The sequence below is a fragment of the Myxine glutinosa genome, chromosome 8 (genome assembly GCF_964187855.1).
Source record: "Myxine glutinosa chromosome 8, kmMyxGlut1.1, whole genome shotgun sequence".
NCBI classification, from domain to species: Eukaryota; Metazoa; Chordata; class Myxini; order Myxiniformes; family Myxinidae; genus Myxine; species Myxine glutinosa.
The window spans coordinates 82076186-82100899 of NC_136268.1; the positions used below are offsets into that span (position 1 = coordinate 82076186).

The following is a 24714-nucleotide window of genomic DNA, read 5'->3' on the forward strand; positions in this document are numbered from 1 at the left end:
AAGTTGAAAGTTTGCAAACTGATATAGTTCGAAGTCACGATTCCAGAAAAAGTCACAAAACTGTGAATGAAAATCGGCCAGCGGGGCTGTGATCCCACTCACGGAGCATCATGTGACCAAATACAATGGCCTGACTGCAGTTGATCACCGATCTGAAAGTTTATTATTGGTCTGGGTTCAATTCCTGACCCAGACGACTCTGGTAGAATCGCTAACTCTCGAGCAGCCTCTTGTACAATCGTCGCTAATCTAAATTTAATCGACGTATCAAAAAGGAAAAACTTTAATTTATCTCCATGACAATAACTCGAAATTGCTCTGCTCTTAACGACGTGCCACATGGGAACAGTCACACCAATATGACAGTCATTGTTTGTTTTCAACTTCGGTTCATAAGCTCTGCCCATTAACATTTGCCTTCGACTTCATCACAAGTGCCGCCTCTTAGTGTTGCCTAGCAACCCATAACTATGTATGCAATAGTTATTTATAGCTTTTGACCTTTTTCAATTAAAATAAAATAAATTTTGATGGTAATGTCTAGGTAAGTTCATTTTATGACCCTGTGGTGTGCCACTCACTCAGTCTGGATGGGGGGATGAGGGGGCCTGGACGACGATGACTTGTTCATTTCACAACCTTGGAAAAACAGACGAAAGACCTTTTCTGATCCTATGTAGCAAGCCTGCCCTTTTGACATCTCTTGTCTGGGTTTGATTCTCCTCCTGACTATAAACTTGCCATCCTCGTGATTTGCTGGCAGCATTGCATCATTGAGCGTGCTGTCCATTAGATGCCATGTTATACTGGGGTATTTATTGTCTGCCAGCATTGGTTGCTACCTTAGACTTTAATAAAGATCCCACGGTGTCTTGGTGTCTTTCGCAAAGAGTAGGCAATTGTCGTGCTGGCACCTTAATCAAGTTACAAATTTTTGCCCTACCTTAAATTGGGGCACTGTCATCAGTGGCCCGACCACTCTTATAAATATGCAACCAACCATCAGGTGTTGCGCACGAATGAATTCTATCTTTGTGAGGATGCTTCTGGCATGCTTTATCCAAAGTTCACATCCCCTTTGTGTTATTTATTTATTTCATCCACCTTTTAATTCTGCTTCTTATTCACCACAGCCCAGTTGGTTGCCTGGTAGCTCTTTTGACCATTTATATTCTGAGCCTGTTCCTCTGTCCTCTCACCTCTCTATCCAACCTCTGCCCCTCATGCTCTTCAAAAAGCCCATTCCATATTGACTTTGTTACCCTCACTAAGTTTAACCTTATTCCATCATACTCTAATTTTGCTTATGGAACTGTCTCCATAAACTTATCTTGACTTCTCCATGTTGCCAAGTCTTTTTCCCACCACCACCTCCCACCACCATCAGTTGCAGATTTCTTTTTCCCACCACCACCATTCATATTTCTCTCTCTGACATCTACTTCACCTGTTGATGAAGTAGATGTCACTTTCCTACCTTTCACCTGCAAAGTCTCGTCTTGCACCAGTATGCCTCTTTACATTCTTATCTGACTGCTATTATCGTTGTCCCATTTTTGTTTGTTGACCATAATCTTCTTCTTCTTCTTCTTCTTCTGCTCTTCCATGAACCATTCATCTCTTCTCTTCCATGATGTGAGTTGTTGTGGGTAAGACTTGTTTTATTTTCAGTAAGGGCCTCAATTTTGGATTTTTTGCAATTCCTGTTATTGTGGCACTCATGATTTGTTTACTGTCCCAACTCTGTTATGGCTCTTGTTCATGGTAAATGTCTGTTTGAAGGCAATAGTGGTTGATATTGGTCTTGTTTTCAGACGGCACTGAAGGTGTTACTTTGTACCAGTATGGTAGGAAAGACTTGGCAGCAGTAGTATTTTACTCTGTCATTGCGGTGGTGCTTCATGCGGTGTTACAGGAGTATGGACTTGATGTGAGTACTGATTGTCATATTTTGCTGTACATGTTTGAGATACATCTACCTCTTCTATGTAAATATTCTGGTATTCCTGACTGCCCTTCTTCATGTGTAGTTAATATGCAGATTGTACGAGGGGCAGTCAATAAGTAACCTTAAAATATTTTTCACAACTTGTTTATTGCATGTACGTGTGTAACAACTGTTATTTTTCAACATAATCTCCATTGCGTTAAATGCATTTTTTCCAATGCTTTACTAAGGCCTGGATTCCTCTCGAAAAAAAATGTTTTTGCTGCTTGTGTAGCCATTCGTGCACTGCCTCTTGGACCTCTTCGTCGGATTGGAAAGTGGTTCCACAAAGTGCCTCTTTAAGTGGCCCAAAGATGTGGTAATCTGAAGGGGCGAGGTCTGGCGAGTAGGGTGGATGAGGAAGGCACTCAAAATACAGGTCCTCAATTGTTGCAGCTGTAGCACGGGCAGTATGGGCCGAGCATTGTCATGCTGCAGCAAAACACCGGTAGTGAGTAGTCCACGACGTTTTGATCTGATTGCTGGTTTCAGATGATTTTTAAGGAGGTCGCAGTATGATGCACTGGTGACTGTGGTCCCTCTGGGCCACAGTGGTCTACAAGTGGGCCTCGGCTATCCCAGAAGAGCGTCGGCATCACTTTTCCAGCGGACGGCTGTGTGCAGAATTTTTTGGGCTTCGGTGAAGTTGAATGGCGCCACTCTTTGCTTGCCCTCTTCGTTTCTGGCTGAAAGTAGTGGACCCAGCTTTCATCCCCAGTCACTATGCGCTGTAATAAAGCATCGCCTTTTGTTTCGTAACGTCGCATAAGTTCTTCACATGCGTTCACTTGCCGTTCATTCACTCGCTGTTCACTCGCCCTCTGAGTTGTCTAGGCACCCACCTTGCAGACACTTTGCGGAACCCCAGCACGTTGTGAATGATATGGTGTGCTGAACCATGGCTAATGTTCAATTCGGAGACCACTTCATCCAGCAAAATGCGACGGTTCTCCCTTAGCACGCGCTAAACTCCCGCAACCATTTCTGGTGTCGGCAGTGTGAGGCCGTCCCGAGCGAGCAGCGTCTGCCGCACTGGACACTCCACTTTTAAACTTCCTGTCCCAGTCGTACACCGGCTGCAGCAATAAACAAGCAATCAAGCATCACCATATTGCATCTTCATTCTGCGATGGATTTCACTGGGATTGACACCCTCACTTCCCAAGAAACGGATGACAGAATGTTGCTCCTCCCTGGTGCATGCTTCTAAGGGAGCCGCCATCTTGGAACTGCTCTATTGACGTCATACACTCAATATTTCCAGATCGAATACAGGCAAAACATGACTGTTACCCATAGATATAACATACGTCGTCTACAACTACACACATTACATTCTCGAATTTATATAGCAACATTTTAAGGTTACTTATTGACTGGCCCTCGTACATACACCTATGTGTGTACAGTGTTACTTTGTCAGCTTGAAGTAGGCCCAAACACCTGCATTTTTGGACTAGTGTAGTGTCAGAGAGGCATTACCAGAGGCAGCTTTAACAGGTAAAAGCAAAACCAAAACACATCGGCAGAAATTAATTGATACCATGTATCGTTAGTGACCTATTTTTTTCGCCCTTTTTTGTCTACAAGAGCGAGGCTTATGGAAGAGCAAGGTCTAACTGACAGTGAGGTAGCAGGACAACAATTTGGTGCAATCAGCAAGAGAATGAACGGTTAGGATGATGTGAGCTGGAACGGCCTCTGGAATGCAGTGACATAGACCAGAGAAGTGAGAAGCAAAGGAGTTGAAATGTGCAGTCTGTCTGCATTTTGGAAGTTTAACCTGGAGGGGGTGACTGGAAGACCATTCTGTGGAAATTTTTAGCTCAACGGAGGATGCCCATTCTGTGGCTGTCTTTGGAGGCTAGCTTTGCTTTGTGTTTGGCCCAGGAGAGGTCATGGCTTACAGTGAGGCCTAGATGTTTGAGAGGCTGAATCTCTTCCATTGAATGGCCAAGGAAATAGGTGTGTTCATTTGGCAATCCTTCCGGAACAATAGGTTGAGTCAGATGGGATGCCCCGTTTAACATCCATCCGAGAGACTGCAGACATATGAGTGCCTTCCCCTGCCTGCGAGTCAACAGGATGACAGTTTTATAGCTGGGCCAAGATTCAAACCCAGGATATACGGCGAGTTTGTATACCACTAGGTCGGGCCCAGCCCATGGAGGAAAACAGAACTCCAGCAATGACGGTGGCCTTTTATGCTGCAGGTACAGAGCTTGGCAAGCAAAGCAGGATACCATGCTGTGTTGAGTTCTCAAGATGTGCCCAAGCAGATCTTCACTGATCTATTGATTGAGATGTCTGGTTTCCAACCATTGCTGAGAGCGAGCAGCAGCAGCGTGTCCAGAGTTAAGTGACTGGGACGGAATCCAAACTGATGGTCAGAGATCAGGCTTTTTGTAAACACGAAAGAATTGACATCAGCAGCAATGGTGGATTCCAAGACTTTGCTTGGAATGGGAAGTAAGCTCACTGGTCTGTAGTTGAGTATTTCTTTTTTTGCATCCTTCTTGTAGATGGAAGTGATGTTTCCTGACCTCCAGGCTGATGGGATTTGGCCAAAGGAGCAGGCAGACTGAATAGGACAGACAAAGGGGAAGCACGATTTGAGAATGCCGGCACTGATGCCATCTGGGCCTGTTGTCGAAGCATGGTCAATAGGGTGGTTCTTTGCTACATAAGGCAAAAAGAAAATTTGAATTGTTTTACTCCTAACCTTTAATTTTCTTGGTATTGAGGTAAAACTTCTGCATGTGAAATACTTTTGAATACATCAAATTTTAGGGGTTGCACAGTGACTCATTGTTGCCAGCCACTCATTGTTGCCCGATAAGCACTAATTTCCTGCAATCGGGAAACCTCTTGTGATGTTCTTTCACAACTTGAAGCAGATACTGGGTTTGCTGTTCACCCCTCGTCAGGAGACGATTGTGCTCTTCAATGAGGGCAACTGCATACACCAGAGTACACCTGTGAATGAGTGAATCAATGATCGTCTTAAGGCCATTTTTCACCGCTAGAATGGGGGTTAGTCTTGTGGGCCCCATGACCTCATGGTTCCCTTCTTGAGGCAATGTTTTTATGGCCGGATGCCCTTCCTGACGCCAACCCTTGGTCGCCTCTTACGATGCGCAGGGATACGGTGTACCTATTCTGAATCGGGGTGTACACCGGGATCATTCATCCCAGCAAGCTGGTACTCAATTTGCCGACCTCGGAAGGATGACAGGCTTGAGTCGACCCCCCTGGCGTTAATTCACCGATCGACCGGGATTCGAACTCAGGATCCTAAGATCCCAAGCCGGCACCCTAACCGCCAACACTAGGCTTACCAGAGTACAGCTGTACTGTAGTCAATTAACTTTAAAACGACTTCAAAATGTGCAGTACATAGCAAGGTCATAAGTCAACTGTAATGGTCAAAATCACATGTATAGCAGTGGAGAATAAATAATCAACTCCAAACATTTATGCGAGCCAAATATGTGAAATTACAAACTCTGTGTGCAACCCCTAAACTTAGTCCCAATGGCTTAAAATTTCACCACAAAGGTTTTTTCATACATCCAAATTTTTTTTAAGTGTTAGGAGCATGACTTTTCTAACTTTCATTTTGAAGAACCACCCTAATGGTCAAGGCTGCACAGAACTTTTTCCAGATTATCGGGTGAGAAGGATAAAGCCCAGTAGACAGTGTGTGTGAGGAGGTAATATGGGGACAGAATGGGATTGGTTTGGTACACGAGATTTGGAGGCAAACAGAGTTTACTATTTTGCCTTATCTCAGGCAGAATCTGCAGTAATCCCATTTAAGGTGGGATCACACACCTGTGAAGGACTTGATAAGGTGCCACCATGACCTGGAGCAAGGAAACTTGTTGGAGTTCAACCGTGAGATTTTCAATATGGTGTATTCTGGCATGCATGAGGATGGGGACACACTTGTTGCGAGCCCTACAAAACAAACTAAAGTTGCTCCAAGTTGGGATAGCTTTTGTGTTAAGAAAACAAGGTAATATTGGGATTAGTGTGGACTGACAGCCAAAAAGCATACCTTGATGCCTTGTGCAATTGAAAATTAAGGCAAAGCAGTAATTCATCAGTTATTGGTTTAGAACTGCCATCACGGGTGAGACATGATTGGCCTCATCTATGTCGATTGCCCTTTATATGTCAGGTGTGTATTACACGTGCACAGGTTTGCCGTTCATCTTCACCGCATGGCCTTTCAGGTGATACAATGTGATATTTGACCATCTACTCGCTACATACAAGTAGGTTTGACAACACATTACTGTTCCTAACAGATAGGTTATCCTTTATGCCCCTCGATGATTCATCCACACTTGTGCTATTCCCAACGGTGCCCTTGCCTGCCAAGTTATCTTGTAACTATCATGACGCATTTGTGTGAAATGATGTTTTTGCAACAGCTGTTTGAAGGATTACTAACATTTGCAACTGGTCTCCACTTGATTGAAAGGCTCGTAGTATTTTTCATTGTGACATTACATTAAAATTGACCAAAAGGTATTTTTTGTCTCTGTAGAAAATGAATCGTCGTCTGCACTTGTCAAAGACTAAACAAAGCAAGTTCAATGAGTCTGGCCAGCTGGGACTCTTCTACTGCATCTCATTCTTCTGGGGAGCTTACCTCTTGAGCCTGGTGAGTCCTCCGCATTCGTTAACTTGATTACACAAGGGACCGTGACGAAAGTCTCGGCCCTCCATGAGACCTCCCTGATAAGTAGCAAAGGATTACCTTTGGAGTGTTTGGACCCTCTGATAAAGTAGGATGAAATGTTATTGCAGCTGCAAGTCTTCTGACTATGCTTGACTGCTTGAGTGATGGAAGCATTACTTGAGTAATAGACACTAGCGAGGAATGCTTTGTGCTGTTTTGTGTTCTTTTTTTCACAGGAGGATTATATCAGCCAGCCTTCGGGCCTTTGGGAAGGCTACCCCCACACCAACATGTCGTAAGGCATTGTCTCACTTTAGAGGGATACCAATAGGGGAGAGGTGAAGGATGAGGGGGAAAAATCCGAAATTCAGGGAGGTGGTTAATTGGTGGATTAGTGATTGTGAATCACGTGCTGTTTCTTTCATGTTGACCCATTTCAACCTTTTATGAAAACATTTGCATTGCAAAACGAGATAAGGTTTCGAGCTGAACGTTGTTGTTTTACTGCCAACTGGCAAATTGTCACAGTTTGCTTATTGCGTGTGCTATCCCTGTTTTTATTCAAGTTGACTGATGCTTACAATTATATGATTGGACTATCCTGCATCACGAGTTTGAGACCAGGAGTACAGATAGACGTGGCACTGCGTTGGAATGTCCGTTGATCAACTTGATCAGTTGCAATGTAAACTGTAATTCCTTGTCTTTTTATTTATTTATTTATTTTCTTCCCTTTTAGGTCTCATGTAAAATTCTTCTTCATCTGTCAAATAGCATATTGGTTGCATGCCCTTCCAGAATTGTATTTCCAGAAGATTAAAAAGGTGAACTTGACATCAGTGTGTGAACCTCATACTTTGTTGGATTGCAATTGTTTTATTGATTAAATAATTGGAACAATTAATTTAAATCATATCTCTGTGCCACATGACCCAGGAGGACATTCCCAGACGGCTGCAATACATCACCCTTTACCTGGCTCACATTACTGCAGCCTATTTGCTGAAGTGAGTAAAACTTGCTTTCCATTCACATTTTCTTTGGAGATTGAATCACAAGTTTCTTAGTTTCTTTGTCCAATTTTGCTTCGCTAAGCCACAGACTCATGCAACTTGCATCAGGACTTATAAATTGAGGTCTTTGTTTTGCTTTCATAGATGAAAGACATTTCATAGACATTGCTTTAATTTTGCTTTCCGCATGCAAAATTTGCATTTATGTTCATTTAAATTATACAATTGACTACAAAATGTAAATGTCTCATGATATTTGTTATATTATATCACCTTTATCTATAAATATTGTTGAAATGAAGATCAAATAGCTGTATGTTGAAAAAGTAAAAACTTTACATGGGGTGTACTTACTTTTTCACATGACTATATATATATATATATATATATATATATATATATATATATATATATATATATATATACAGTGGTACCTCGGCTTACGAGTTTAATCCGTTCCGTGATGGAGCTCGTAAGCCAAATCGCTCGTAAGTCAAAGCAAATTTTCCCATTCAAATGCATTGAAATGCTATTAATCCGTTCCAGCCTCAAAAAAAAAACACCAATTTTTTTTGTTAGGTGCTTTTAAATAACAAAAATGTACTTTATAAATAACAAATAATGTATAAACAAGCACGACCTCGTATATACTGTACATAATACAAGAGAATGTAAAGAAATAAACTGGTTTTATTAAGCAGAGGAGAAGAGCATGCCAGGTGAGGTGTGCGTGTTGTCGACTTGGCGAGGCAGTACGATCGTACTCCTTCTACGATATGTACGATTTTGAAGCAGAAGGAGTCCATAAAGGCTATAACGCCAGCCAAGGGCGTTACGATTATTTCAAAGCTCCGGACCTCTATCCATGAAGATATGGAGAAGTTGTTGTTTGTGTGGTTGAAGGAGAAGCAGCTCGCAGGAGATACCGTGACCGAGAGCATCATGTGTTTGAAAAGATTGAAACTCGGATATCGAGCACGGACCACGAGGTGTTTTTTCTTTTTTCTTAATCTCGGTTTCAGTGAACTTTTGCTCTGTGCTCACGTGTACTGTACCTGTACCTGTAATGGTACGTCAGAGGATGGCACCTGTTGTCATCATATTAAGTGCAAGATGTTCTGCATCGTAAGTTGGTACACCGTGGTCTTTCGGCGGTGTTTAAGCCGGCCGTCTTGGCTTCTGTCACCATTGGCATTGAGTCTTTCGATGTAGGTAGGTCGTTGTGTGCCGGTGCCTTGGCCGAATTCCTTCATTGCTGCATTGTTAGCTCACCTGGTTTTTTATACCACATCTTTGGTTATCGGACCAGCGAATGACGTCATCTCCAAAGTATGGCTTATTCTCACTTGTCTTGGACGATCTTCTACTTCTAGCCTTCCACCGTGCATTTGGTGTCCACTGTACTTACTGTACAGTGCCTGGTAAAATTGATGTAATGGGTTTTTGACCGTCAACGCCATGAACCGTCATGAACCGTCATGAACCGTCAACGCCATGAACCGCTAACACTCAAAAGCCCATTTATCGCGCCTTATAAAGCAAAACGCAAACCGAAAGCCATGCCTCTCAAGCGAGGCGTGCTTCCGTGGTCACGTGATCCACAGGTGTAGCTCATTATACCCGCACGCGCGACACGCTTTGGCGGTCACGTGACCAGCCACTCTGGAGGCGGGGATCCCCGCCGATGACGTCACCGGCTGGAGCAAGGAGATTCCTCGCTCATGTATTTCGACGATTGCGTGTTTTATATCCAAGCAGAGATGCTTTCACGGCAAGATAGCCACGTGACCGGAACCGGAAGCCACAACCGGAAAATTCAAAAAAATAAATTTTTTGAGCTCGTACATCGGATCTCGGCTCGTATCCCAAAGCAACAAACCGCCCGAGCGACGGCTCGTATCCCGAAAAACTCGTACGTTGGGGCACTCGTAAGCCGAGGTACCACTGTATATATATATATATATATATATATATATATATATATATATATATATATATATATATATATATATATATATGTATTGTTACGGACTCCGGGGGACGGCACTCCCGTTAGCAAGGTGGGGGGGGGGGGGGGGGTTAATCCCCTTGTCCTGTTAAGCTGGCCATCCGACAGGTCCTGGTACTTGTAACGCCCCTTTACGGGGGGGGGGGGGGGGGGATTGATCAGGGTTATTGGTCCAGGTATTAGCCCGAATACCTTTATCAATCCCTCTGCAAAACAGGGACACAAGTACCGCTCGAATCCCGGACAAGATGGTATTTTGCCAAGCCGTTAGCAATTGACTAACCCGATTCATAAGCGGTTCTGCCGAAATCGTGCCACAGGTACTCAATTGACAAATCACGAAAGCGATCGAATAAGAGAGGAAACCAAAGTAAAGGGAGAACAAAGATTTATTAACTACGTACAAAACCACGAAGAGGAAACAAAGAAGGGCAAATACAAGGGAAGAAGAAGAAGCAGACACAGGGCAAGCATATACAGGCTTAACTTATCAAACGCCCAGCACAGAACAAACACACTTACACGAAAGGATGGAATGGCGGGGATGGTATGGGAAGGCAGAGAAGGGTTCAGGCAGATGGTAGGCGTCGAAGTCCGGCTCCAAGCGCGCGCTCCGGTCCACGCTTTGGGGTCGAGGCGAAACCCGGCAAACAGCTCCGCGTGTCGTTGGACGCGACCGGACAATTATATAGCGGGGGAAAGCTGGTATGTTGCATACGCAATTCAAATCTCTGCCGGTCAATCTCTGTGGCTATCTTTCTGCCGCTCACCTCTGCTCGCTCCACTCGACCTCCACCTCAACCTCCGTAAGTAGTCCGCCGCGGCGCTTATATTGGCCGCCCGCGTATCAAGCCGCCTGCCTTTTGGAAACGCCCACCAGTGAGCTCGCCTCGGCCTGGGTTGGTCGCGAGGGCTCACCGGTCCCGCCCCTTGATGAGGCGTTGGCAGAGCCACGCCTTGTTCCTGGCGCTTGGCTGACCCCTCCCCCTTCTTCTCCAAGACGACCGCGTGCGTAATGGCGGCGCACGGGTTAGAAAATCACTCGCACCCTTTTGAAGGGAAAATGGGCCTACTCTTATTTGGTTGATGCAACGCAGATTCAACTATTGGAAACACATGGCCTTACCTGAAACACAGAATAATGAAATAACTATAGAGAGGTCCTATGATTTGCTACGCGTTGCAATGTGGACTAACTAAGGTGCGATTATTTCATTTAACAGCCAATTAAGGGGAAATGTACATGGGTTATTTATAAGGAAATTTACAACTAAATTTACATGCGAAGGTTCTAAAAACCGCAACAATATATATATATATATATTGTTACGGCCCGCGGATAAGGATGTTGGTTTGCCAAGCGGATGGCACCGCGGCCTAACAGTTACCCCGACTAACCCGATTCCCGAACGTTGGCCGGATCGCGCCGCAGATATTCAATATGGAAAAGACAAAAGCGACACGGATGTGAAGAAGAAGAAGAAGATGAAAAAAAGGTTGAAAATACTACTAAATTTATTCCTACTATATACAGGCTCAAAATAACCAAGGAAGAAGGAAAGATAATAAAATAATTTACAGAAGATTTTAGACACAGTGCAACCTAGCTTATACAAACTTAATTAAATACCCAGGGACAAAACACACAGAACAAACTCACGTACACAAGAGGATGGAAAGGCAGGAGGTGGATGGCTGGAGGGAGAGGAAGGTCCGAGGGGTCCTGCAGCACGATCGGCGCGTTTAGCAGCCGCCGTTCCTTCGCGGCCCTGCTCAAAACCGCCGTCCAGGCCCCAAGCGGCTGTTGTTGCTGCTGTTGTCTGCTGCTGCTGCGGTGGACGTCGCGCGCTTTGCCAGGACTACAACAGGCTTCTTGCTGTTAACTACTGCTCAGTCCAAGTTTGGCGAGCAAGGCGACGAATAGCAGGCTTTGTGCTTTCCGGGATGTCCTCTCTTTGGATGTTCTTTCTGGATCTCCTCTTTCTTGGTCCAACCACTGGTTCTCTCTCTTGGTCCAATCACTCCTCACCACCGACCACTCCCTTGCTTCTTGCGCGCGCGCCTTTATAACGCCTCCGGCGATCAAGCCGCCGGCCTTCAGGACACGCCCATCGGTGTGCTCACCTCGGCCCTGGTTGGTCGCGCGACCCTCTGGCTCCGCCCTTGATGACGATGGGCGGGCACGCCCGTCTTCCCCGACCCGAGCACATGTTCAATGGTGGTTTTGGAGGGGATGTAATTGGCAATCGAGGCTTGGCAATGACGAAAGGGGAAATGGAGGTTTTGGGAATGGGAATGAAGAATGAAGGGAATCTATCTATTTCACTTGGTGCAATGGAGTGTCATCTTAATGGGAGACAAGGCCTTACCCTAATACACATAATAAAGATATAACTATCGAACAGGGGTATTCTATGATTGGCTGACGTGTATGCTTTATGGACTAATTATGGGACGCCCTTTGACCTTTACACTACGGAGGTATTTACAAGGAATCATTACATTTTAGAGGGTGATATTTACAACAATTTACTATACAATACAACACAATAAAAAAAAACACATTCCTCGTATCCGCAACACTGCACCCTCCTCCTCTTAGGCACGTCCCGGGCCTATAACTTTAACTTAGTGTGACACGTAGGTGTAGTTCCCTCTACTTTTAACCTGACCCTGAGTGCGACAGTTTTAAAACATAAATAAATTTGTCCCGCTGCTCCATTGCACCCTACCTAACAGACTCACGCCCACAGCTAACCGAATTTCGGAATGGTCTTCAAACTATACACTGACGGTGGGGAGCATTATTTACAATGACTCTGCTTTTATTTACAAAACTAACCCAGGACCTGTGATTGTTCTTTTGGGGGGGGAGAGACAGTCTGCTCTGCATCAATGCACCATGAAAGCACCCAAAACGCACCAACACACCCTCAAGCACCAATCGGTGCACAGTCATCACTGTCCATGAATAAAAATAAAAACAACAACCACTAACCCTGCAGGGGGTCTCTTGCTCTTCGGCTCCCTCTGCTGGCTATTACTCTTTTCCTGATGTTGTCTTTCTTTCATTTTCTTACTGGCGGCCTATTGGTGGAAATAAAATGAAATGCACCCAACGTGTCTATTTTTATTTATTTATGGCCCACAGGGGCCGACTGGTGTGGTTCACCTGTGGGGCATCGGTGCCCTGTGGCCAAGGTCCGCCAGCAAGATTTCGGGCCTTCATAGCCGGCTCCAGCAGAGGGGCCATGCCCCAACCCATGTGGTCCATAATGTGGTGCATCGATGCAGACAGCTGGTTCTGGGAGTTCCGGGCGCACAATGGCGGACTCACGCACGCTCCCCTCGGCGCACAGTGGCGCACAGGTCCTCATGTGGGAGACAAAGGGGGGAAAGACAGATGAGCGAGGGGTAAGGTCACAAAGGTACACATCAATCAAGGCAATGCCAGGCGAAGTGCGTACGGAGAGCGAAGTGAGAAATCTCGTCCCTACCGTACGTCACCCCCCCCCCCCCCCCCCCTGTCACCGACACTACCCTTGCCCTTACCCCATATGTACAAAATCTACACCTTTACAAATTCGTCACTACGGTCACGTCTTCCCCATCTTTCTTCTATTCCAAATTCGTTCCCACAATCCCTCTATCCAAAATTTGCCATCACCCAATTCATCATCAATCCTCATAAGGAGGAAGATATGGAACATCAAGCACAATGTCACACCCACGTCATGATGCGTCTCTCATTCCAAACCAAAATAATAAAAACATGGCATGGTGCGGAGTTACGTCACCTCAGGTGAGTGGATGTAGATGGTGCAAGGAGATTTTCATCCTAACTACTTTCTAAATGACATTAACACACTTTACACTACCCGGGGTCTTTCCCTGCCAATCCATTGGCCAACTTACACTATGGGTTCTAAAAACCAATTCCCATTGACCAAACTGTGGTGCCTCCTCAATTTGGGGTCTCACTCCCCCGATGCAACTCCCTGTGCCCTTGCACAATTTCAGGACTGGGGCATGTAGCTCTCCCAGCAGGCCTACCCACCTGCACACCTCCACCACTGCAGTTGCCACCCGAGCTTACCTAGCTCCTCACCCTAACCTAACTAACTGGGGAAGGCCCCTCCTGGCTCTGTCACCCCTCGGTGCCCTCTGGCACTGGGCTACCCGGGTCCGTCCTCCGGATCCTCGGGCCCCATCCACAGCAACTCTACCGGCTCCCAGAGCCCACCTGCGGCCTCACCTGGCCGACATCCTCAGTGGTGGAGTGCCCAAACCAACTACACACACTAACAGGCTACACGCCCAGCCATTTCCACGTCACTAATGCACCCATCCAAATACCATTCTTTCACCCGCACCACAGATGCCAATATCCTACCACAATTTACCTGTACCCTCGACCTAACACTTACACTACCCTCCCCGGGTATTCGTGATGGGGGTCCATCCTTCCCCCATTCACACCTTCGCACCATCCACTCCACTCCACAGTTTCCCCCATACTCACTCCACGACCATCCATTCCAATACTCCATATAACAGACCATTTATTCCATACAGCCATTCTCCATACACCTGTCGTTGCACACCTGTGCAATCTTACATGGTGCTACCTGCACCCTCCTTCCTTCCTGGACCATTTGGTCAGCACCATACTCATTACCATCACTCACTCAAACACTGCTCCATACACCTGTTCAGTTGCACACCTGTGCAATCACACCTGTTCCTCACAATCATTTACTCATACCCTGCTCAATACACTTGAATACACCTCCAACACTCACACGGCATCATCTGAACTGCCCTGCTAACTTAGTGCTCCCCGTCTTCCCTTTAAACTAAGCACATACCACGTCATTATCATCCACTCTAATCTACCTGCGTCCCCACTACAGGTATCATTGTCACTACCTAATCTTAACGTTACCTATTGTCATCTTCTCTAGATCCCTATCATTATATCCTAACCCTGCCGGGCTAGTTTTCACTGCCATAAACCCTATAACTAGTGCTCCTTTGCCCCCGCTGTGAGAGATGGCAGAGTTGCCATCCCACCACATCGGGTATCTCTCACTATAAATTTTGCTCACCTAATTTCAACAAATTAAAAATTTGCCAATCCTCTGCCAATCATCACTCTGCCAATCCTTTGCCAATCATCAAATTTTGCTTTTCTAATTTCGGGGCCAAAACACTATCCTCATCATCACAGTCTACTCACTAGTGCCTCTCGGTGCGCCAATTCACTTCTACAGCTCGGCTTCGTACAGCCGAGCAATGAATGCGGGTTCTTTGGTGCCGGCGGTTGGATGCGTCCGGCATTCGGTGCAGGGAAGGAGGTTTACCCGGGCCGAGATCCCACGCACCACCTCGGCACGGAGCCATCCAATGGCCCGATCTCGACCTGCCGGAACGCCTCAACAAAAAGGGGTCGCCATGACGACCCTTCCTATCGGGCTGCCCGCTCCGCCTAGTGGAGCACGGACGCGGCCGTTCCGAGCGAGGCCCAGCGTGGATCGCGTACGGCGGTTCTTTCTAAACCGCCGTGGTTCGGATCCCCGCTGGTCCTCGCGGCACGCGAAGCTGCTCTGCGCGCACCGAGGGCCTGATTCGGCTAAATGTCGTTCTAACCGCTAACCCGGTTACCGTCGATGCTTCACCTGCATGCTCACACGCATACGCTACCCCTTTCACCCTCACCGAGCTCGGTGCTCCAACGCTGCCCGTACACTCCACGTACTTCGTTATTGTACTCGTTCTTTCGCTCACAGACTTGGTCACACACCTGACCACCGCACACCTTTGCACACACTCGTCGTTCGCACCCCTCACCAACACACCTCTTCGCGCCCCCTTCTCGGTCACCTCTGTGACAACCACAGGTGTGCTCTCACTTGCACACCCAACCACGTGCCTCACTACTAACTCCAGCGTGCATTCCCATACGCGTTCTACCATTCCAGGTGTGCATCCCTCCATTCCAGGTGTACATCCTCTCTCACCTGCCACAACCAACTTACGCTCCGTGTCACTCTTACTACTTTTACCACCACACTCGGTCACGCATTCACCCTTACTTTTGACAGCGCACTCTTTCCTCATGCACCCGTCCGTTACACACCTTTCTCGCGCACACTCTTGCGCACACTCTCCCGTTACATCCTCTGTAACACTCACCACAGGCGTGCATTCTCCCTTACTCTTAACAGCGCACTCTTTCCCCATGCACCCGTCCGTTACACACCTTTCTCGCGCATCCTCTTGCGCACACTCTCTCGTTACTCCCTCCGTAACACTCACCACAGGTGTACACTCTCTCGTTACATCCCCTGTAACACTCCTCACTACGCGCTTCCATGTGCCCCCTCGCACACGCGCTACGACCGACTCACTCTCGACAGCACACACACTCCTCGGCGCGCACTTTTTCCTCACACACCCCAGAGTCGGACATTCTCGCACACCTCCTCCTTCGCACACCGTACCTGTCGCACACTTCACCAACGGCCTCTCACGAACACCCGGATCCAAATCAACCCCCAAGCCGACTGAAGCTCCCCTCACATCATATGCATTTCCGAATATATCTCCACTCACCTTGGCACCTCATCGTCGCACCTCCTCTGCCACCTGCAAACTCTTTATTTGGTTAGTGAGCACAGCATCGTGATGTGAGCAGGGACTTTGAGCATAATCCATTTCTCCCTGCAATTCCCGGGCTACCTCCGTCGTCTCTTCAATTTTAATTCCCAGCACTTTTTCTTTATTCACCTCGACGACCGCTGGCTTTATTAAAACACCCTCTTCTACCTCAGCGGTCGCCGGCTGCCCCATACCCCGGGTCGCGACCTCTACACCCGTCATTGTACCCGCGCTTTCCTCCGCCTCGCTCAACCAGCGCTTCTCGACCCGCGTTGCCTCCTTGTGCACCCCTGGGACCTGCTCGCCCACCATGCGATCCATGGTCTCCCCACATTTTTGCATGCGGTCACCCATTCTGTCCGCAATTTTGCCGATTCGCTCCATTTTGCTTCCTAGCCTCTCAAATTTAGCTTCTAGCGGTTCCCCCATTTTGTCCATAAGGGCCCCCATTTGCAGGAAAAAAAGGTTCGAATCCACCGGCGGCGCTGCTACGGTCGCGGGCGCGGTCGCCGTAGCCATGTGCGAGGCGCCATTTTGCGCGCCCGTAACCTCGTGCACGAGAGCGCCATTTTGCGCGCCTGAAACCTCAACCGCCTCCTCATTGCCCTCCTCCACATACATTTCCCCGAGGTCCTGGGTCGATTCTACCCCGTCTATCTCTCCCACCGACATCCCGTCGCCTTGACCAGCCATGGCGCGATTTCAAAATTCGGGTTTTGTAAAACAAAACAAATTTCAGTAGCTCATAATTTTGAGCGCGTTAAGCGCGCTTCGGGTCTGTTCCCGCTCCCGACACCAATTGTTACTGCCAATAGTACAATTGGTGTTCCAAAATTTGGGCTAAATAAATTTAGTCCCAGGTTCGAATCCGACACTCCTGACACCAATTGTTACGGCCCGCGGATAAGGATGTTGGTTTGCCGAGCGGATGGCACCGCGGCCTAACAGTTACCCCGACTAACCCGATTCCCGAACGTTGGCCGGATCGCGCCACAGATATTCAATATGGAAAAGACAAAAGCGACACGGAAGTGAAGAAGAAGAAGAAGAAGAAGACGAAACAAAGGTTGAAAATACTACTAAATTTATTCCTACTATGTACAGGCTCAAAATAACCAAGGAAGAAGGAAAGATAATAAAATAATTTACAGAAGATTTTAGACACAGTGCAACCTAGCTTATACAAACTTAATTAAATACCCAGGGACAAAACACACAGAACAAACTCACGTACACAAGAGGATGGAAAGGCAGGAGGTGGATGGCTGGAGGGAGAGGAAGGTCCGAGGGGTCCTGCAGCACGATCGGCGCGTTTAGCAGCCGCCGTTCCTTCGCGGCCCTGCTCAAAACCGCCGTCCAGGCCCCAAGCGGCTGTTGTTGCTGCTGTTGTCTGCTGCTGCTGCGGTGGACGTCGCGCGCTTTGCCAGGACTACAACAGGCTTCTTGCTGTTAACTACTGCTCAGTCCAAGTTTGGCGAGCAAGGCGACGAATAGCAGGCTTTGTGCTTTCCGGGATGTCCTCTCTTTGGATGTTCTTTCTGGATCTCCTCTTTCTTGGTCCAACCACTGGTTCTCTCTCTTGGTCCAATCACTCCTCACCACCGACCACTCCCTTGCTTCTTGCGCGCGCGGCTTTATAACGCCTCCGGCGATCAAGCCGCCGGCCTTCAGGACACGCCCATCGGTGTGCTCACCTCGGCCCTGGTTGATCGCGCGACCCTCTGGCTCCGCCCTTGATGACGACGGGCGGGCACGCCCGTCTTCCCCAACCCGAGCACATGTTCAATGGTGGTTTTGGAGGGGATGTAATTGGCAATCGAGGCTTGGCAATGACGAAAGGGGAAATGGAGGTTTTGGGAATGGGAATGAAGAATGAAGGGAATCTATCTATTTCACTTGGTGCAATGGAGTGTCATCTTAATGGGAGACAAGGCCTTACCCTAATACACATAATAAAGATATAACTATCGAACAGGGGTATTCTATGATTGGCTGACGTGTATGCTTTATGGACTAATTATGGGACGCCCTTTGACCTTTACACTACGGAGGTATTTACAAGGAATCATTACATTTTACAGAGGGTGACATTTACAACAATTTACTATACAATACAACACAATAAAAAAAACACAATCCTCGTATCCGCAACTATATATATATATATATATATATATATATATATATATATATATACAGACTTGGCATTTAATATGGATTTTTTTTTTTTCTTGACTTGGGTTTATATTCTTAACTCAGTATATCAATCTGGTGAGTTTTTCTTTTACACTTTGGTGATTTATTTGTTAAAAGAACCATGTCACTGATTGTCTCTCGCAGCAAGAAGTCAACAACAGGATTATATCATAGGTGGCGTGGCAAAATGTATGGGAGGGTGCATTTGATGATTGGCTTAACAGTCGGGTATACAAGGGTTGTTGTGTTCTGTATTAGTGGAAAACAACTGCTGCACGTCTCCAAAAGTTATTGCCGCTTCCTCTGGAGATGGTCCGTCAACTCGACAATGCTGTTTGTCATGGAGTGGTAGCTTTACGAAATTACGGCATGAAAGAGCGTGCTATTGCTTGGCAGTATGGCATCACTCAAGGTCAGGTGTCAAAGATCCTGAAACGAAATGCTCAGAGGGGTGTCCCTACTCCAATACCGAGGCCAGGACATCCCCGCAGAACCACAAGGAGGGATGATCGCCAGCTGCACCGGTTAGTCCGCAATGGCCGTACCAAGTCAGCTAATCGGCTTGGGGCTGAGTGGCAGCAACTGACAAATGTGCCTGTATCCAGAAGGCTATTCAACCAACGACTGGTTCAAGCAGGCTATCGTGCCAGGCGTCCCCTGATAAAGCCACGCCTGACCAGACAACACCGCCAATTGCAGTGGGCCAGAGAGCACCGTCAATGGCAGCCAGGACACTGGAATCACGTGATCTTCAGTGATGAGTCTAGATTTCTGGTCTATCGTCAAGATGGCCGCGTCCGAGTGCGCAGACGAGTGCATGAAGCCTACAACAAAGATTGTATAGTGCCAAGAGTCCAAGCTGGAGGTGGTGGGGTGACCGTTAGGGCTGCTTTTCATGCAGGGGGCAAAACTGACCTGGTTGTTCTGAATGGAAACCTGAACCAGTTCAAGTACAGGGCCATTCTGGAAGAAACATTGCTTCCATTTGCTCGTGCAACCTTTCGAGGAAACGTTGTCTTCCAAGATGACAATGCACGGCCTCATCGTGCTCGCATGATCCAACACTTTCTTGCTGATCGTGGTGTAGAGCATATGGAGTGGCCTGCCATGTCCCCGGATATGAATCCGATAGAGAACTTGTGGGCAGAATTAACGCGTCAAATCGACGACTTGGACCAGCAGCCGACCTCTGTGCGTGAATTGCAGCAGGCTATTGTCACTGCATGGCAAGCGATTCCTTTCCAAACCTTGGCAAATCTCGTGAACAGCATGCCTCACCGTGTACGTGCTCTCCTGAATGCTCGTGGGGGTTACACGAAGTACTGAACTGTAATTTTACTGTCCGTAATCCCAGTCGTAATTTAACTTTTGTTTTTGTTAAAAAAAAAATTTGGCTAATGTGCAAAATAAAGAGATACTTCTGGAAAACGTACAGAAGTTTAACACAGTACTGTCCATGAATTGAGTTCGATATCAGTTTACATCACTTTCAAGGATCAATTTATTTGTTTCGAAATGTCAAATGTGGATTTTGTTTCTTTTAAAGCTCACATTAACAAAATCTAGAATAATTTCAACATAATTCCAATGAACTTTTGGTTCTAAGACATCTTGAAAAGTAAGTTCACCCCCAGAAAAAAATATTCCATATTAAATGCCAAGTCTTTATATATATATTCACCATTGAGTGATAAGGCCAAAAACGAAATAAAACACGACATCTCAAAAGGTTATGGATAGATTCGGACGAAACTTGGTGGACAGTTTGGGTGTTAGGCCAGATTTGGCTTGTTCTTGTCAATCAGTGGGATGCAAAACATAAATTGTTCAATCTGGCGCCGGCTGCGGCTGTATGGACATGTGGCTCGTTTTCCGGAAGCTGATCCAGCTCGGGAGCCTCGTGAGTCGAGGAGGCCAACGGACCGACCACGTGCCTCGTGGTTGCAGCAGGTTGATCGGCATCTCGAGGAGATAGGGATGGGCCAGGCATCATCCTTGGGGATGGCCAGACGGAGGCCCCTTGAGTACCGTCAAAGTGGATGTGGTGTTGCGCTGCTCCGGCGCATGCTCCCATACCGGACCTGACCCTCTGGCGGTGGTATGCCTTCTAACGAGTGTCCTTCAAGTTTATTTCTGCAATTTACTTTGCAAGGAACTTCCTTGCTGTCTCACCCACACTGATATGACTCGGAGCTTGCAAGGAAACAAAGGCAATGTGGACACCTCTGCAGGGCATTACCATGGACCATTACCCAAAAGGAACAATGTGTAATGGTCATGTATTTTCACCAGTACACGTTAACACCAGTCTTGGCCAGTGGGTTCATTGGTGGAATAACCACTTGCACAGGTTATTTGACTCATCACGTCTACGTTGCAGTCTGTTTGACACGACAGCTCAACACCACCTGAAGAAAACTGAAAAATATTATTTCGATATGTGGAACATTGTATCCCATGTCAAAGTGGGAGACAAGCAAGAAAGTAGATCGACATTTGTTTTTTTTAAATGGAGAACTATCAGCTAATTTTTTTTGTTGCTTTGTTTATTTACTTGACTGGTACACCCATTCGCTATGGGCGTGGCAGAGGGTCATTCCTCTCTGGGGTATATAGACTATCTGGGGTCGGGTCTCAAGAACATTGTGGGTGTGTTCATTTGCCAAGTTTGTTGGAGAGCGCTCACCAAGTTGCTTTAGCATTCGAGCAAGAACTCCATTCAAAACTTGATTAGGATTGGCTGGCTTGACAAGTGCAGCTAGTTGCTTGGTAACTGAACCCGCCCTGGGTTTCCTCCCTTTCAGTTTAGTGTTGAACAGCAGGAGTGACTATTTCAAAAGGTAATCAAACGTGTTTGTGGTTTATAATATTTTTACTTCTGGTAAGAGTTTCACTTCTTAAAATGTGATATATCTCACTTTATCCTTTCACGAGTTAGCATTTACCCATTCCAAAATCGATCACTGTACAGTGCCTTTAGAAAGTATTCACACCCCTTCAGTTTTTTCACATTTTGTTGTTGCAGCCTGAATTTAAAATGTATTTTGGAGAACGATCAGATTTTTTTTTTGTCACTGATCTTCACATGATACCTCATAATATAAAAGTGGACTTTTTCTTTTCGAATTTTTTTTACAAATTAATTAAAAATGAAAAGCTGAAATGTCTTGAGTCAATAAGTATTCAACCCCTTTGCTATGACACTCCAAATTGAGCTCAGGTGCATCCAATTTCCTTTGGTCATCCCTGAGATGTCTCTACAACCTGATTGGAGTCCACATGTGGCCAATCTAATTGATTGAACATTATTTAGAATGAAACATACTTTTGTATATGAGGGCCCACCATTGGCAGTGCATGTCAGATCAGAATCTCCACCATGAAATCCAAGGAACTTTGTGTAGAACTACGAGGTAGAATTGTGAGGAGGCATAGATCTGGGGAAGGGTATAAAACAATTTCTAGAGGGTTTAACATTCCCAAGAGCACAGTGAGCTCCATCATTAGGAAATGGAAAGAATATGGAACTACCCAGGCTCTTCCTAGAGCTGGACACCTGACCGAACTGAACAAGCAGGCAAGAAGGACCTTGGTCAGGGAGGCCACCAATAACCCAATGACCACTCTGACAGAACTACAGAGTTCCTTCACTGAGATGGGAGAACCTGCTAGAAGGACGAAAGTCTCTGCAGCACTTCACAAATCTAGACATTGTAGGACAGTGGCCAGATGGAAGCCACTTCTGAGAAAAGGTACATGACGGCACGCCTAGAGTTTGCAAAAAGGCACTTGAAAACTGAGAGCATGAGGCAAAAGATTCTGTGGTCTGACAAAAAATTGAACTCTTTGGCCTGATTGCAAAACGCTATGTTTGGCAGAAGCCGAGCACAGCTCAACTCCCATCTAACACCAATCCTACCATGAAGCATGGTGGTGGCAGCATTATGCTTTGGAGATGCTTTTCAGCGACGGGGACTGGAAGACTTGTAAGAATAGAGGGAACAATTAATGGATCCAAATACAAGTAAATCCTTGAGGAGAACCTGCTTCACAGTGCAAAAGACCTTACACTGTGGTGAAGATAAACACTACATGGACAAAAGTATGTGGGCATCCCTTCTTATTCGTAGATTCACCTGTTTGAGCCACACCCATTGCTGACAGGTATATATAATCAAGCACACAGACATGCAATCTCCATCGACAAACATTGGTAGTAGAATGGACCGTACTGAAGAGCTCAGTGACTTCCATCATTAGGAAATGAAAAAAATATGGAACTACCCAGACTCTTCCTCGAGCTGGCCGTCCGACCAAACTGAGCAACTGGGCAAGAAGGACCTTGGTCAGGGGGGTGACCAAAAACCCATCGACCACTCTGACAGAACTACAGAGTTTACTTGGCTTAGATGTGAGAACCTGCCAGAAGGACAACAGTCTCTGCAGCACTTCACAAAACCTAGGCTTTATGGGAGAGTGGCCAGATGGAAGCCACTCCTGAGAAAAAGGCACGACAGAAAAGCTGGAGTTTGCAAAAACACATGTGAAAGACTGAGAGCATGAGGCAAAATATTCTGTGGTCTCATGAGATGAAAATTGAACTCTTTGGACCGAATGCAAAGCACTACATTTGGCAGAAGCCAAGCACAGCTCATCACCCATCTAATGTCATCCCTACCATGAAGCATGGTGATGACAGTATCATGCTATCGGGATGCTTTTCAGCGGCAGGGACTGGGAGACTTGTAAGCATCGAGGGAACAATGAATGGAGCCAAATACAGGTAAATTATTATGGGGAAAGAGGCTTCAGAATGCAAAATATCTTAGACTTTGGCGAATATTTACGTTCCAACAGGACAATGACGCCAAGCATACAGCCAAAGCAATACTGTAAGGGCTTCAAAACAAGAACATGAAACCCCTTGAGTGGCCCAGCCAAAGCTCAGACTTTAATCCCATTGAGAATCTGGAAAGACTTGAAAATTGCTGTTCACCGACGCTCCCCATTCAACTTGACATAACTTGAGCAAATCTGCAAGGAAAATGGGAGAAACTCTCCAAATCAAGATGTGCAAAACTGATACAAATGAAACTAGAATGGCACTCGGTAGAACACATACCTCCATCAGGCTGAACACTTTGTTTTGTATCACACTGATAGGCCGGATCTGGATTCGGACTTGAACCAAAATCTAATCAGCCTGTTCTTGTCACTTAACAAACTCGTCTCCCAAGTTTAGTCATAACTAGTCTATAACATTTTAAAAAATATCATGCTATATATCGCTTTTTGCCCGATCTCTCAATGGTGAAGAATCACTTTTTAAAAAATTACATAATTTTCATATCCGAATCCATATTCAGATCTTCACCAAAATCGAATCGATTTGATTAGTTCTGCATTTATTTACATGTTCAAGTTGCTTATCTACAAATATAAATAAATATATATTTGACAATTGTGGCTAAATACAAACATAGATCTTCCCATTCAGGTGTCCTGCCTATTTGATACTAGAGTCAATTCCTAGAACAACTGGATCTTTCAAAACCGAGGCCAAACTTGGGCTGACACGCCTCTGTTTACACAATCCCTTTTTTTTTTTTTTTTTTTTTTTTAACCTCTGACACCAACGGTGATTTTGTTTTCACTTCTGCGTCTGTCTGTTTGTCTGAGAGCAGGATATCTCAAAAAGTTGTGAACCGGATTTGGCCGAAACTTGGTTGTGTGGCACGGACGAATTTATTCGATTTTGGTGGAAATCAGGAGCCACATCTGGATGCGAGAATTTTTTCAAGTGATTCTTCACCTTTGAGAGATGTGACCGAAAATGATATACAGAGTGGCCACAAAGTCCCTATGCATAATAGTGGGTCCTCTGTTACGTATTTGTTTTCCAGGTACAGTTTCAGCATGACGGACACCAGTGAATACACGATAGAAGATAGACTGATTTCTTGTGTTTGGGTTCACGACCATGTGTGAAAAGGAGCACGTTTTGAAGACATAAGGACAAGATTTTCACAGAGGTTCGATAAGCCAGCTCCTACACGTGACACGGGTATGGGAGAAGAAGGCTTTTTCAACAGGGAGTGTCTGATTTGACTTGATTTAGAGCAAGGCTCTTCTGCAGCAATTTCCCACCGTTGAATCAAGA

At 46.1% G+C, this 24714-nt stretch overlaps 1 protein-coding gene across 1 annotated transcript in view; it reads left to right on the forward strand.

Moving 5' to 3' along the window:
• LOC137432637 (translocating chain-associated membrane protein 1) overlaps nucleotides 1–24714 on the forward strand; it is a 58011-nt gene that overhangs the window by 2930 nt on the left and 30367 nt on the right. The window contains exons 3-7 of the mRNA XM_068124724.2: nucleotides 1815–1930; nucleotides 6543–6659; nucleotides 6914–6972; nucleotides 7417–7501; nucleotides 7614–7684. Coding sequence (XP_067980825.1) covers nucleotides 1815–1930; nucleotides 6543–6659; nucleotides 6914–6972; nucleotides 7417–7501; nucleotides 7614–7684 — 448 coding nt within the window. The remainder of the gene's footprint in view (nucleotides 1–1814; nucleotides 1931–6542; nucleotides 6660–6913; nucleotides 6973–7416; nucleotides 7502–7613; nucleotides 7685–24714) is intronic.